At 41.7% G+C, this 15,082-nt stretch overlaps 2 protein-coding genes across 2 annotated transcripts in view; one reads left to right on the top strand and one right to left on the bottom strand.

The window, feature by feature from the left end:
• The window catches only part of LOC126354731 (alanine--glyoxylate aminotransferase 2, mitochondrial-like), a 120,526-nt gene extending 117,130 nt beyond the window's left edge, over window positions 1-3,396 (bottom strand). The window contains exon 1 of the mRNA XM_050004593.1: window positions 3,163-3,396. Coding sequence (XP_049860550.1) covers window positions 3,163-3,178 — 16 coding nt within the window. The 5' untranslated portion in view covers window positions 3,179-3,396. The remainder of the gene's footprint in view (window positions 1-3,162) is intronic.
• Window positions 3,397-3,466: 70 nt separating this feature from the next.
• Window positions 3,467-15,082, top strand: part of LOC126355619 (uncharacterized) — a gene marked incomplete at its 5' end in the record, with an annotated part of 138,679 nt that continues 127,063 nt past the window's right edge. The window contains one exon of the mRNA XM_050005982.1: window positions 3,467-3,606. Within this exon, the coding sequence (XP_049861939.1) occupies window positions 3,467-3,606 (140 nt within the window). The remainder of the gene's footprint in view (window positions 3,607-15,082) is intronic.

A 15,082-nucleotide genomic window follows, 5' to 3' on the forward strand; every position in this document is an offset into this window, starting at 1 on the left:
TTGGTAGAAAACAGAGGAAGTGCAATCAATCTACAAAGGAGATCACTTACAAATCACTTGTGTGACTGGTTCTAGAATATTGCTCAAGTGAATGGGACCCATATCAGATAGGACTAACAGGGCATATTAAACATACACAGAGAAGGGCACCATGAATGGTAACAGGTTTGTTTAACCCGTGGGAGAGTGTCACAGATATAACGAAGAAAATGAACTGGAAGACTCTAAGATAGACGTAAACTATCCTGAAAAGTCTGTTGACAAAGTTTCAAGAATCAACTTTAAATGATTACTCTAACAATATACCACAACCCCTCCGTATCACTCACTTAGGGATCATAAGGGTAAGATTTTAATCATTATTGTGAACATAGAGGCATTCATACAATCTCTCTTCCTGCACTCCATACGTAGATGGGACAAGAAGAAACCATAATAACTAGTAGAATGGGACATACCCTCTGCCATGCACCTGACAGTGGTTTGCAGAATATAGATGTAGTAATGCATGAAAGACTTGCTTATTTTCTAAATAAAAATAAAATATTGACTAGTACTCAGAATGGGTTTAAGAAGAACAGATCATCAGGAATAGCAGTCTCCAAATTCATGAGAGTGGTCCCAACTGCTTCAGATAGGAATGAATTAAGTTGTGAGATATTCATAGATTTATTGAAGTTGTCTAATCAGTTGCAACTTGGTGCTTATGGAACTACACTGTCATAGGGTCTGGGGACTGGCCTACATTTGGTTCAAGTTCTCTCTCTCTGGCAGACAACATAGGGTGCAAAGTGCCATGAAGGGGAGAAACATCTTTAAGATTATGGTAAAAATAAATATTAACCAGGGGTAAGTGCCCCGGTTTCCATGTTAGATCCCTCTTATTCCTGCAGTGTAGTTCGCCAATGAAACAAGCATTCCTACAAAAAGATGCACTGAGTATTATTTACAGCAAAAGTATCCAAGACAATCAATGACAATTTGGTCATAAATAAAAAAAACAGTATGGATGAGCTTTAGCAACAAGAGAAGTAAAGTTGAAAGCAGCATGAAACTGAGTGTGCTTTGCTGCCAAAGTCCCATACACAAAATTTCAAAGCACGTTGTTGGATGAACACTGGAGATGGGAAAAACATACAGAAATTCTGAATTATAAAACTAAATGTTGTGAATTGGACAAATTGCTACTCACTACATAGAGGAGGCACTGAGCAGCAGCCAGGCACATTTACAACTAGACTACACACACACACACACACACACACACACACACAGTAATTGTAGTTGTCTGTGGGCACAGAGACACTGCTGCTGCTGCTGCTGCTACTACTACTACTACTACCACAAAAAAGCCTCATATCTGTGGTGAGCAGCAATCTATCCAGTTCATATCGTTTTATGATGGAGGTTTCTACTGCCCACGTAACTGTTATATACTAAGGCTTAGAGATTGTTGCAGCCTTGACTCATTGTAGTGTATCTATTAGGCCCTATGCTGTAAGGAATTTTCAACATTGAGAAAATGAAATAAGTTCATAATTTCAAAGTAGAACTGAAACATTTTTTTAATAACACACAGCTTGTAGAACATTGGTGTGTGTGTGTGTGTGTGTGTATGTGTGTGTGTGTGTGTGTGTGTGTGTGTGTGTGTGTGTGTGTGTGTGTGTTTGTGTGCAAAATAGATATAAGAAAAATTCTTAATCTGTACACCACAAACAGCACAATCTGAGACCACAGAACCAAATTCATACAGTGTTTACATCTAAACTGAAGAAACAAGTCAAAAATTCAAAACAGTGTATAATACCGTGGAATTAAATTTTATAATAGACTGCCACAAGAAATAAAAAATGCAAATCATCTCCACACCTTTAGCCAAAGCATAAAAAATAACTAAATAGCTGTTATTACACTATAAATATTTAAAATAACTACAGATGGTAACTTAATGTTCATGGCCATTGTACTGTCTAACAATTTATGACATTAGAAAAGTAGACATAAATATAGGGACTATAAATTATAATCATTGTTTCTTGTTGTTGTCTATTATACACAGAATATATGTAACTTATTTGTGTCCTATATTGTTACAAATTTATATCATGTAAGCTATAATTGTTTTGCCCATATATTTAATTCAGATTGTTCACTGATATTTTTTTTTACATAATGTGTTATTCATATTTTTTCTGTATGTAACATATGACAAATCCCATATCATTGTACATGATAAAACGGGTGCTCAATAAATCAAATCAAATCAAATAGTTTAAGTGGAATGTATATTTTAATGGGAAATATTGTACAAACATTTGACAACATCCATACAATGTATATTCCATCAGTTGAGCAATGATATGGTAATGAAAACATGCATCAGAAAGCATCTTTAGGATTACTTCAATTTGGCATAGAGGCTGAAACCATCTAGATGTGTTAGATGTATAGATTTTTGTGTAACGAACAAACATAAAGTAAGAACAGGTATCATTTAATAATATGATGCAGCATTTGGGCGCGATGTCAGCTATTTTTATTTCTGTCAGCTTCAGACGCAGTTCACAGTACGTGAATTTTTGCGATAATGGATATTTTGACAGAAATCTCTAGTTAATTATACATTCGTGAATTAGTTGTGCAACACTGTGTGATAATACTGAACGAATCAATTTACATGCTGTTTTGCACAACTAATATGGAAATGTGGGTGCAAGCTATTCAGACATAAATAAATTTGAAAGACTAAAATATTTAGTATAACGGCAATGACGAAAGCAAATAGTTCTTTCGCACTATGAGAACATCGCTACTCGCCGAAATCAAATACCTTTCAATCTAATGTACATAAATAGAAGTTCTAGAGGTCCAGTGGTCTTTTCAGTTTCAGCATTTTCTAACTACCGGTACCTTCGCATTTTCATTAATAGATAAGAAAGCTAGTAGATACTAGAGTTTTTAAGTGGAGTTATCTTATATCCTTATTACATGTGAAACAATTTGTTTTGTTGCATTACTAAATTTTTAATGTCAAAAATGTCCGAGAGTGAAAAACGCTAGAACGATAGGATGACAACAAATTGAATTTTAACTCTCTCCGTTGTCTCCCCTGAATTACTGTGTACTTCTTCTTTTTTTTTAGTTAACACATTTACGGCGCACCTGCCAATTTCCTCATGTCTGCGTAGTGAAGTTGTGTGCCAACGACGACAATCCGTACGTCTGTGACTCGTGCGCGACCTACTGGTTCATCTGCCTCGCGAACAATGACGTCCGGTCTCAGCTGGCTAGACGCGCATTAACATCAATCGCCAGACGACCCGCCAAGGGAGGGGAAGGGAGACTCACGCCTGAACTCTGACCGCCAGACGATTGTCAAACAAAACAACTGCGTGTCAATCAAACTGGGGCGCCAGCCGTGGCGCAGGCGCCATTTCCGGAACGCTCTGGTCCTGCTTAAAAACAAATTGCCGTGACCTCGGCATGCTTCGAGTCTCGGAGGTTTCGTGAAACATCGACGACTGCACGATCGCAATTGAGGGATTCCCAGTTTTACCACAAAGCAACCCAATTAATATTCACACACCACCATCTAGAGTACCACAGGTAAACAGGACATCTATCGAAACATCGTCTTTGATTTATTATAAGTGGTTATGAGTCATTTTATGAAGTTGACGGGGGAAAAAGTATGTTAATTACATGTTTACTTTGTACTTGTAGTATTAGGACGTGATACATCAGTAAACGGAAAGATAATGGATAGTTTATTTTAATGTAGTAACATACAGCGAAGTATGTTATGCTACAATAGTTAAGTTTGTTGTTTATGTATAGAAAATTAGCAAATAAGCAGCAACCCGTCGCAAAATCATGTTTTATTTATTTACTTTTGCAAATCTATTTCAACTGATTAACAGCCATCATCGATGCTTTCAACGAATATGTGCCCTGAGTAGTAACGCTGTCCTAAGCAGAGGTCAAGCATAAATGACCTCTGCTTAAGACAGTGTTACTACTCAGGGCACATATTCGTTGAGGCTGTTAATCAGTTGAAATCTATTTGCAAAAGTAAATAAATAAAACATGATTTTACGACTGGTTGCTGCTTATTTGGTAATTTTATGGTTTATGGTCGCTGCATAACTTGGGAACCACATGTAGCCCACCATGGTTTGTGCATGGTTTATATATTCACACCGCAACTGCATTAACGCTTGCGTTACTCCGACAGGTAATTTGCTGCATTCTTAACTTTTTTGAGATACAGAAGTTGTAATACACACAAGACATTTTGTAACAGGTCGGAGGAAGATAACGGGCAAGTCTTCTTCACTAGAACCTTGACTAGGACAAAAATACGTGATTCTCTCATTCTCCTGACCGCTCATCGACGAGTACCGATTATGTGACTTATTTCGGCAACTGAAGTTAATCATTTATAACGGAAATATCGGAGCTAATGAAACGACACGAAGAATGCCTAAAACGTTTCTAATTTTGCGTTTGTAATACTGCAAAATATTCGATAGTCGAAGTAAGTTATTTTTGTACTTATTTCGAGGCTTTCCTTTTTCTGTGTTTTGAAGAAGACTAGTCTCTCCTGTGATATGATATTTTTCTTGATCTAGGGTATTTCAAAAGTGACTGTAATCATATGAGAACGCTATGGACAACGGCCGTTCCCTCGCACATGCGTGGACAGTTAAATCAAGGGCTTCTGTCACACAGCTGGGGACTGACGTCTAGAACAAGCATTAATAACATGAAATAGTGCATTGATAATGGCTAAGCACTAGCCGAAATCTAGATTTGTCGAATAAAACCTGAAAGAAAAAAACGACTGATTGCTTTACTCTATCATTTGAAAGACATATCACAGTCGTTGAGTGCAGCCACATTCCAAATGGAAGGTTACTTGAATTTAAATTGAACTTTACATCCCTTTTGCCGGAAGCTTCCGGTGATTTCCCAGTATTAACTCCGCGAAATTTCCCTGTTCTTCTCACAGTGCTTAAGATTGCTTCTGTGTGTACGTCACTGTTAGTCTCATCGACTCTGGGGGAGGGTGGAGCAGCTCTTTATTCTTGCTCTCCTGCTCGCAACATAATTATTTCCTTGCTTCACTCCCTAAAGAACTATCGATTGCGCTTCACCGAGGAGCTGAAAGTGTAGGTTATCTAACGCTGCCCGCGATGGGCCAGGAACCGCTTTGTCACTCATCAACAGATAGTATTCAAGTGCGAAGCAATAGAACACGGCACAACAATCACTTCGCAGTGGCTACATACGCAAGTTCTTTATTAGATCGCTGCAGTTGGCAGCGGCCAACCACAAAACAAGGGCGGGCCGAAGTCGACCGACTTTTGCCGATTCAGAACTAGGGAGCCTTCATTCTTCTCTTCGTAAACAGACTATACGTGTACATTGTATGGATCACATTAGTTTTTCATTTTATATTACAATGTTGCTTCGCAGTATTTTTTCTGTTCGTGAGCAGACTATATATTGTATGGATCAGATTAATTTTGCGTGTTATATTACAATTTTGCTTCACAGTGTTAAAAAGGTAATCTATGCCAGAGTTTTTTATGTCTTTTTTTTTTCAAAAGAAAAGCCACAATTTGTTTTTAATGTCTTTTAAGCTACAGCACATTTTGTGTACAATATTGTCATCACAATCATACAGTTTTGTCGTGTAACATGAAGGGATGCAGACGGTCTGCAATAAAGTTCACGAAGTCTACAGGTATCTGGTGCTTTCGATTACTACTACAGATCCTCTGGCAGCCTAGGTGAATGTACTCATAACATAATGCTGCCCTCACCGGCCTGCATCCAAGACACGGTGCATGTTTCGGGCAGTCGTTCGCCTTGAATACGGCGTAACCGGACACTACCATCGACTTGGTGTAACAGGAAACGTGATTCATGCGATCAGGCAACACGTTTCTATTGCTGCAGAGTCCAGTCTCAGTGCAAGGTCTACTACCGTTATTAGTGACAGAATTAATTCAGATTTAAAATCTTAGCCACTGTTAAGATTATTGGGAGGGTCAACTAAGACATAATTACACTATTGGCCATTAAATTGCTACACCAAGAAGAAATGCAGATAATAAACGGGTATCCATTGGACAAATACATTATACTAGAACTGACATGTGACTACGTTTTCACGCAATTTGGGTGCATAGATCCTGAGAAATCAGTACCCAGAACAACCACCTCAGGCGGTAATAACGGCCTTCATATGCCTGGGCATTGAGTCAAACAGTGCTTGGATGGCGTTTACAGGCACAGCTGCCCATGCAGCTTCAACACGATACCACAGTTCATCAAGAGTAGTGACTGGCGTATTGTGATGAGCCAGTTGCTCGGCCACCATTGACCAGACGTTTTCAATTGGTGAGACATCTGGAGAATGTGCTGGCCAGGGCAGCAGTCGAACATTTTCTGTATCCAGAAAGGCCCGTGCATTATCCTGCTGAAATGTAGGGTTTTGCAGGGATCGAATGAAGGGTAGAGCCACGGGTCGCAACACAACTGAAATGTAACGTCCACTGTTCAAAGTGCCGTCAATGCGAACAAGAGGTGACCGAGAGTTGTAACCAATGGCACCCCATACCATCACGCTGGGTGATACGTCAGTATGGCGATGTCGAATACACGCCTCCAACGTGCGTTCACCGCGATGTCGCCAAACACGGATGCGACCATCGTGATGCTGTAAACAGAACCTGGATTCATCCGAAAAAATGACGTTTTGCCATTCGTGCACCCAGGTTCGTCGTTGAGTACATCATCGCAGGTGCTCCTGTCTGTGATGCAGCGTCAAGGGTAACCGCAGCTGTGGTCCCCGAGCTGATAGTCCATGCTGCTGCAAAACGTCGTCGAACTGTTCGTGCAGGTGGTTGTTGTCTTGCAAACGTCCCCATCTGTTGACTCAGGGATCGAGACGTGGCTGCACGATCCGTCACAGCAATGCGGAAAAGATGCCTGTCATCTCGACTGCTAGTGATACGATGCCGTTTTGATCAGCACGGCGTTACGTATTACCCTCCTGAACCCACCGATTCCATATTCTGCTAACAGTCATTGGATCTCGACCAACGCGAGCAGCAATGTCGCGATAAGATAAAGCGCAACCTTTATCAAAGTCGGAAACGTGATGGTACGCATTTCTCTTCCTTACACGAGACATCACATCAATGTTTCACCAGGCAACGCCGGTCAACTGCTGTTTGTGTGTGAGAAATCGGTTGGAAACTTTTCTCATGTCAGCACGGCGCCAACCTTGTGTGAATGCTCTGAAAAGCTAATCATTTGCATATCACAGCATCTTCTTCCTGTTGGTTAAATTTCGCGTCTGTAGCACATCATCTTCGTGGTGTAGCAATTTTGGTAGTGTACATTAGTATGTTCTGCAGAAATGATTAGCATTTCAGTCATCTCGATTCAGCATGTATCTTGTTGCCTAGTGGGTACGGGGTCCTCCATGGGCCCGTAATAACTCGTGCCGTAATTGAAGGCATCGACACGTATAAGGCGCGAATGGCTCCTTTGGTATAGCCATCCACGTTGCATTCACGTGGTTTCGAAGTTTATCTGTGGCGGTTGGCATTTGGTCACATCACTACGCTCATTCTCTACCAAATCCCATACATTTTGGATTGGCGCCAAGTATGGTGATCTGGCGGGGTAGGGCAAAAGGCTGACATTCTGTGACACCAAGAAAGCCCGTGTTTGTGCAGCAACATGTGGTCGTGCATTGTCTTCCTAAAAAATGGCTTCTGGGATGTTGTACAAAAAGCATATGGCTATGGATTGCAGGATATTATTCAAGTAGGTCACACTGGTCAAAGTGCCCTGGTCAAGCACCAACTCTGATTTGTGGTTGTGCCCAATAGCACCCCACACCATAGGCTTTCAGTTTGGGCTGTATGTCTTGTGCGAATGCAGTCACTGTAATGCTGTTCCACCTGTCAGTAGCTAACCAAAATGCGGCCATCATTTTCAAACAAACAGAACCTGGATTCTTCCAGAAATACTATCTGATTCCATTCCTGTCCCAAGTGATGTAGTTCCTGGCACCACACTGTTCCACTGTTGCGCAGGAGCCGAGGAGGATCCAGATCTGTCCTGCAATGCCATTCGGATAAGGTGTCCATCTTTTCAGGGAGGTGGTCTGGGTGGTGCGACCTGACCCATCTCATCGTGTTCTACAGGCTTCCTTAAGTCATTCTCCACACACCCGTTGCCCTGCTGAAACACTTCGTCCCACACGGACAGCAATTTCCCCAATGGATGCATCACATTCTCTCATGACAATAATGCGCCATCTTTCAAATTCACTGATTTGACGGTACAGTGGGCGCATGCGTCTGCGAGGCATCGTGCACGTTTGCGCAAGTCACACTCATCCATTACCTTCGGTTTATAGCGACAACTAGAGCTGCAGGCACATTTACCGGCAGGTAGCGTTGCGCCGCTTTATCGATGTCGACCTTGAACCTTCGGGCCAACGTGGTTCAAATGCTAATAATTTCTGCATAACATACCAATGCACATGTCCTGTGAATATGAACGTCCTATCTCTAGCCGTTCAAGGTGGTCTTTTTCTGAACATGAGTGTACTTTCCTCGCCGTACGCCTCGAACTTCAATGACGTGAAACAATATTGACTCAAGTCGCTCAGATGTAGTGAACCTGTAGAGCAGTGAATATCTTGTGACGACTGAAAATCTCTAACGCGGGTCCTAGTCTTAGCCTGCCACAGATTTTCGAGTGGCGCTACACAATGATGCAAAAAAAAAAAAAGGATGTTAGCGCACCATCTACAGCGAGACTGTTAGGGACTGAGCAGCAGCACTTCGGGTCTGTACGATAATGAACGGCTAAGCCAGTACATGGTGCACTATCCTAGCTGAGAGCTAGCTGCCTAACGGCTTCTCAGGACAACAATAATTTGATTTCAGCATTTCATATAATTGTTGTTGTTGTTGTTGTTGTTGTTGTGGTCTTCGGTCCTGATACTGGTTTGATGCAGCTCTCCATGCTACTCTATCTTGTGCAAGCTTCTTCATCTCCCAGTACCTACTGCAACCTACATCCTTCTGAATCGGCTTAGTGTAGTCATCTCTTGGTCTCCCTCTACGATTTTTACCCTCCACACTGGCCTCCAATACTTAATTGGTGATCCCTGGATGTCTCAGAACATGTCCTACCAACCGCTCCTTTCTTCTAGTCAAGTTATGCCACAAACTCCTCTTCTTCCCAATTCTATTCAACATCTCCCATCTAATCTTCAGCATTCTTCTGTAACACCACATTTCAAAAGCTTCTATTCTCTTCTTGTCTAAACTATTAATCGTCCATGTTTCACTTCCATACATGGCTACACTCCATACAAATACTTTCAGAAACGACTTCCTGACATTTAAATCTATACTTGATGTTAACAAATTTCTCTTCTTCAGAAATTCTTTCCTTCCCATTGCCAGTCTACATTTTATATCCTCTCTACTTCGACCATCATCAGTTATTTTGCTCCCCAAATAGCAAAACTCCTTTACTTCTTTAAGTGTCTCATTTCCTAATCTAATTCCCTCAGCATCACCCGACTTAATTCGACTACATCCCATTATCCTCATTTTGCTTTTGTTGATGTTTATCTTATGTCCTCCTTTCAAGACACTATCCATTCTGTTCAACTGCTCTTCCAAGTCCTTTGCTGTCTCTGACAGAATTACGATGTCATCGGCGAACCTCAAACTTTTTATTTCTTCTCCAGGGATTTTAATACCTACTCCAACTTTTCCTTTTGTTTCCTTCACTGCTTGCTCAATATACAGATTGAATAACATTGGGGAGAGGCTACAAACCTGTCTCACTCCCTTCCCAACCACTGCTTCCCTTTCATGCACCTCAACTCTTATAACTACCATTTGGTTTCTATACAAATCGTAAATAGCTTTTCTCTCCCTGTATTTTACCCCTCCTACCTTCAGAATTTGAAAGAGAGTATTCCAGTCAACATTGTCAAAAGCTTTCTCTAAGTCTACAAATGCTAGAAACGTAGGTTTGCCTTTTCTTAATCTTTCTTCTAAGATAAGTCGTAAGGTCAGTATTGCCACACGTGTTCCAACATTTCTACGGAATCCAAACTGATCTTCCCCGAGATCGGCTTCTATCAGTTTTTTCCATTTGTCTGTAAGGAATTCGCGTTAGTATTTTGCAGCTGTGACATATTAAACTGATTGTTCGGTAATTTTCACTTCTGTCACAACTGCTTTCTTTGGGATAGGAATTATTATATTCTCCTTGAAGCCGAGGGGGGGGGGGGGGGGGGGGGGGGAATTTTCGCCTGTCTCATACAACTTGCTCACCAGATGGTAGAGTTTTATCAGGACTGGCTCTCCCAAGGCTGTCAGTAGTTCTAATGGAATGTTGTCTACTCCCGGGGCCTTGTTTCGACTCAGATCTTTCAGTGCTCTGTCAAACTCTTCTCGCAGTATCATATCTCCCATTTCATCTTCATCTGCATCCTCTTCCATTTCCATAATATTGTCCTCAAAATACTCCTTCCACCTTTCTTCTTTCCCTTCTTTGCTTAGAAATGGGTTTCCATCAAAGCTCTTGTTATTTATGCAAGTGGCTCTCATTTCTCAAAAGGTCTCTTTAATTTTCCTTTAGGCAGTATCTATCTTACCCCTAGTGAGATAAGCCTCTACATCCTTACATTCGTCCTCTAGCCATCCCTGCTTAGCCATTTTGCGCTTCCTGTCGATATCATTTTTGAGACGTTTGTATTCCTTTTTGACTGCTTCATTTACTGCATTTTTATATTTTCTCCTTTCATCAGTTAAATTCAATATTTCTTCTGTTACCCAAGGGTTTCTACTAGCCCTCGTTTCTTTACCTATTTGATCCTCTGCTGCCTTCACTATTTCATTCCTCGAAGCTACCCATTCTTCTTCTACTGTATTTCTTTCCCCCATTCCTGACAATTGTTCCCTTGTGCTCTCCCTGAAACTCTGTACAACCTCTGGTTCTTTCAGTTTATCCAGGTCCCATCTTCTTAAATTCCCACCTTTTTGCAGTTTCTTCAGTTTTAATCTACAGTTCATAACCAATAGATTGTGGTCAGAGTCCACATCTGCCCCTGGAAATGTCTTACAATTTAAAACCTGGTTCCTAAATCTCTGCCTTACCATTATATAATCTATCTGATACCTTTTAGTATCTCCAGAGTTCTTCCATGTATACAGCCTTCTTTCATGATTATTAAACCAAGTGTTAGCTATGATTAAGTTATGCTCTGCGCAACATTCTACCAGGCGGCTTCCTCTTTCATTTCTTAGACCCAATCCATGTTCACCTACTACGTTTCCAGTCACCCACGACTATTAAATTTTCGTCTCCCTTCACTACCTGAATAATTTCTTTTATCTCATCATATATTTCATCAATTTCTTCGTCATCTGCAGAGCTAGTTGGCATATAAACTTGTACTACTGTAGTAGGCGTGGTCTTCGTGTCTATCTTGGCCACAATAATGCGTTCACTATGCTGTTTGTAGTAGCTTACCCGCACTCCTATTTTTTTATTCATTATTAAATCTACTCCTGCATTACCCCTATTTGATTTTGTATTTACAACCCTGTATTCACCTGACCAAAAGTCTTGTTCCTCCTGCCACCTTTTCCTTTGTTAAATTCTACTAACCTACCTGCCCGATGAAAGGATCTGACATTCCACGCCACGATCCGTAGAACGCCAGTTTTCTTTCTCCTGATAACGATGTCGTCCTGAGTAGTCGCCGCTCGGAGATATCAAAATTTTCTGATATAAATGGCCGTATCCTTTGATTTGCTACAGAAGAATGCTGAAGATCAGGTGGGTAGATCACATACCTAATGAGGAAGTATTGAATAGGATTGGAGAGAAGAGACGTTTATGGAACAACTTGACCAGAAGAAGGGATCGGTTGGTAGGACATGTTCTGAGGCATCAAGGGATCACCAATTTAGTATTAGAGGGCAGCGTGGAGGGTAAAAATCGTAGAGGGAGACCAAGAGATGAATACACTAAGCAGATTCAGAAGGATGTAGGTTGCAGTAGGTACTGGGAGATGAAGAAGCTTGCACAAGATAGAGTAGCATGGAGAGCTGCATCAAACCAGTCTCAGGACTGAAGACCACAACAACAACATCTTTTGATTGCACTGAACTAGTATTTGACATAAAATTTGAAGTTGATATGCCAATATGTCCCAGAGAAAAATGATCCTTAGCAGTCAGACAGACAGACAGACCGACCTACAACAAGTGAAACGTCCCTTTGGAAAAATTATACATGACTGTGCTGAAACTGACACACAATATTTTTTAGCGCAACGCAGTCTGACTTTCAATAATCCCTACAAAAGAATGACGCTGACTAACATTAACGTATACCTTTCACAAATCACTTACCTCACCAAAAATCTTCGTTACTCGAACTACTGCAATACAGCGAGCGCCACTACTGCCAGCTAAATAAAAGGTTCTAACTACTGAAGGCACTAACTACTGATAGGCATACTTAGCAAATGAAAGATTTTGATACAGAACAAACAATGTATTTACCTTTATAGTGTTCAAAAGTCATAATGTATATAGCAGTTCATGACATCCAGTCTTACAAATTTTAAAACTCCGCCATTTCTCTCCCCACATCCACCACTGCTGGCGGCTCACATCCAAGTCCGCAACGCTACGCGCTGTTAACAGCCAACTCCTCAACACTACAATGGCCAACAACAATGCAAACCAGCCACAGACTGCACTCAGCACATCTAGTGATTTTCATACAGAGTGCTACGTGCCGTTACCAATATAAAAACCTAAACAGCCTACTTACACAAATGATCCTGCAAGGTTTCCGTTTCTAGGGATTAATACACGGAGCCCCAAGACGTAAGTAAACTGTTCATTATTTGAAAAGTAATAGTCATAACTGTTAATATACTACTGGCCATTAAAATTGCTGCACCACGAAGATGGCGTGCTACAGACGCGAAATTTAACCGACAGGAAGAAGATGCTTTGATATGCAAAGAATTAGCTTTTTAGAGCATTCACACAAGGTGGCGACACCTACAACTTGCTGATATGAGCAAATTTTCCAACCGATTTCTCATACACAAACAGCAGTTGACCGGCGTTGTCTGGTGAAACGTTGATGTGATGTCTCGTGTAAGGAAGAGAAATGCGTAAAATCACGTTTTCGACTTTGATAAAGGTCGGATTGTGGTCTATCGCTATTGCGCTTTATCTTATCGCGACATTGCTGCTCGCGTTGGTCGAGGTCCAATGACTGTTAGAAGAATATGGAATCGGTGGGTTCAGGAGGCTAATACGGAATGCCGTGCTGGATCCCAATGGCCTCGTTTCATTAGCAGTCGAGATGACAGGCATCTTAACCGCATGGCTGTAACGGATCGTGCATCCACGTCTCGATCCCTGAGTCAACAGATGGGGACGTTTGCAAGACAACAACCATCTACACGAACAGTTCGACGTCGTTTGCAGCAGCATGGACTATCAGCTCGGAGACCACAGCTGTGGTTACCCTTGACGCTGCATCACAGACAGGAGCACCTCTACGACGAACCTGGGTGCACGAATGGCAAAACATCATTTTTTTCAGATGAATACAGGTTCTTTTTACAGCATCACGATGGTCGCATCCGTGTTTGGCGACATCGCGGTGAACGCACATTGGAAACGTGTATTCGTCATCGCCATACTGGCGTATCACCCGGCGTGATGGTATGGGGTGCCACTGGTTACAACTCTCGGTCACCTCTTGTTCTCATTGACGGCACTTTGAACAGTGGACGTTACATTTCAGATGTGTTACGACCCGTGGCTCTATCCTTCATTCGATCCCTGCGAAACCCTACATTTTGGCAGGATAATGCACGACCGCATGTTGCAGGTCCTGTACGGGCCTTTCTGGATACAGAAAATGTTCAACTGCTGCCCTGGCCAGCACATTCTCCAGATGTCTCACCAACTGAAAACGTCTGGTCAATGGTGGCCGAGCAACTGGCTCGTCACAATACGCCAGTCATTACTCTTGATGAACTGTGGTATCGTGTTGGAGCTGCATGGGCAGCTGTACCTGTACACACCATCCAAGCTCTGTTTGACTCAATGCCCAGGCGTATCAAGACCGTTCTTACGGCCAGAGGTGGTTGTTCTGGGTACTGATTTCTCAGGATCTATGCATCCAAGTTGCGTGAAAATGTAATCACATGTCAGTTCTAGTATAATATATTTGTCCAATGAATATCCATTTATCACCTGCATTTCTTCTTGGTGTAGCAATTTTAATGGCCAGTAGTGTACTTTTGGAATAAGCAGTTAACTTACGTTTATTTCATCCGTCTCGTTTTTGTTTGACCGCCCTCTATAAATCTTACATCAGAAGTTTAACACAATAAGTCAAGTTTTGGGTCAGTGGCATTCAGGACCGCAGTTACCCGGACTATATCCATCCAGTATTTCAGAATGAGATCACTAAGTTCAAAAATTGTTCAAATGGCTCTGAGCACTATGGGACTCAACTGCTGTGGTCATTAGTCCCCTAGAACTTAGAACTACTGAAACCTAACTAACCTAAGGACATCACACACATCCATGCCCGAGGCAGGATTCGAACCCGCGACCGCAGCAGTCGCACGGAGATCACTAAGTGACTACCCACAAACTTACACATAATTTCATTTTTTTTTTTTCGTTACTGACGGTAAAGGGAAAAGGTTTACCGCTTATTACATTTTCGCTGTTCATGGTGTAACACTTCGGCACCAGACACGACGTTTCAAATTATTAATTCCTTCCTACCAATTATATTCGCAACACGCTTTGCAAACAGCTTCCACATGTGCCCCTGAATGTATCTGTAGTATTATAACTCTGTACGGCACTTAATTCAGGTCGAGGTCCATAGAGAAAGACAGGCCGCAACACGTAACATACCAAGTCTTACGATCGCCTGTAGCTGTCTTCAGCGGGGAGCGAGTAAATGTTTC

This window comes from Schistocerca gregaria, chromosome 3 (assembly GCF_023897955.1).
Source record: "Schistocerca gregaria isolate iqSchGreg1 chromosome 3, iqSchGreg1.2, whole genome shotgun sequence".
NCBI lineage: Eukaryota > Metazoa > Arthropoda > Insecta > Orthoptera > Acrididae > Schistocerca > Schistocerca gregaria.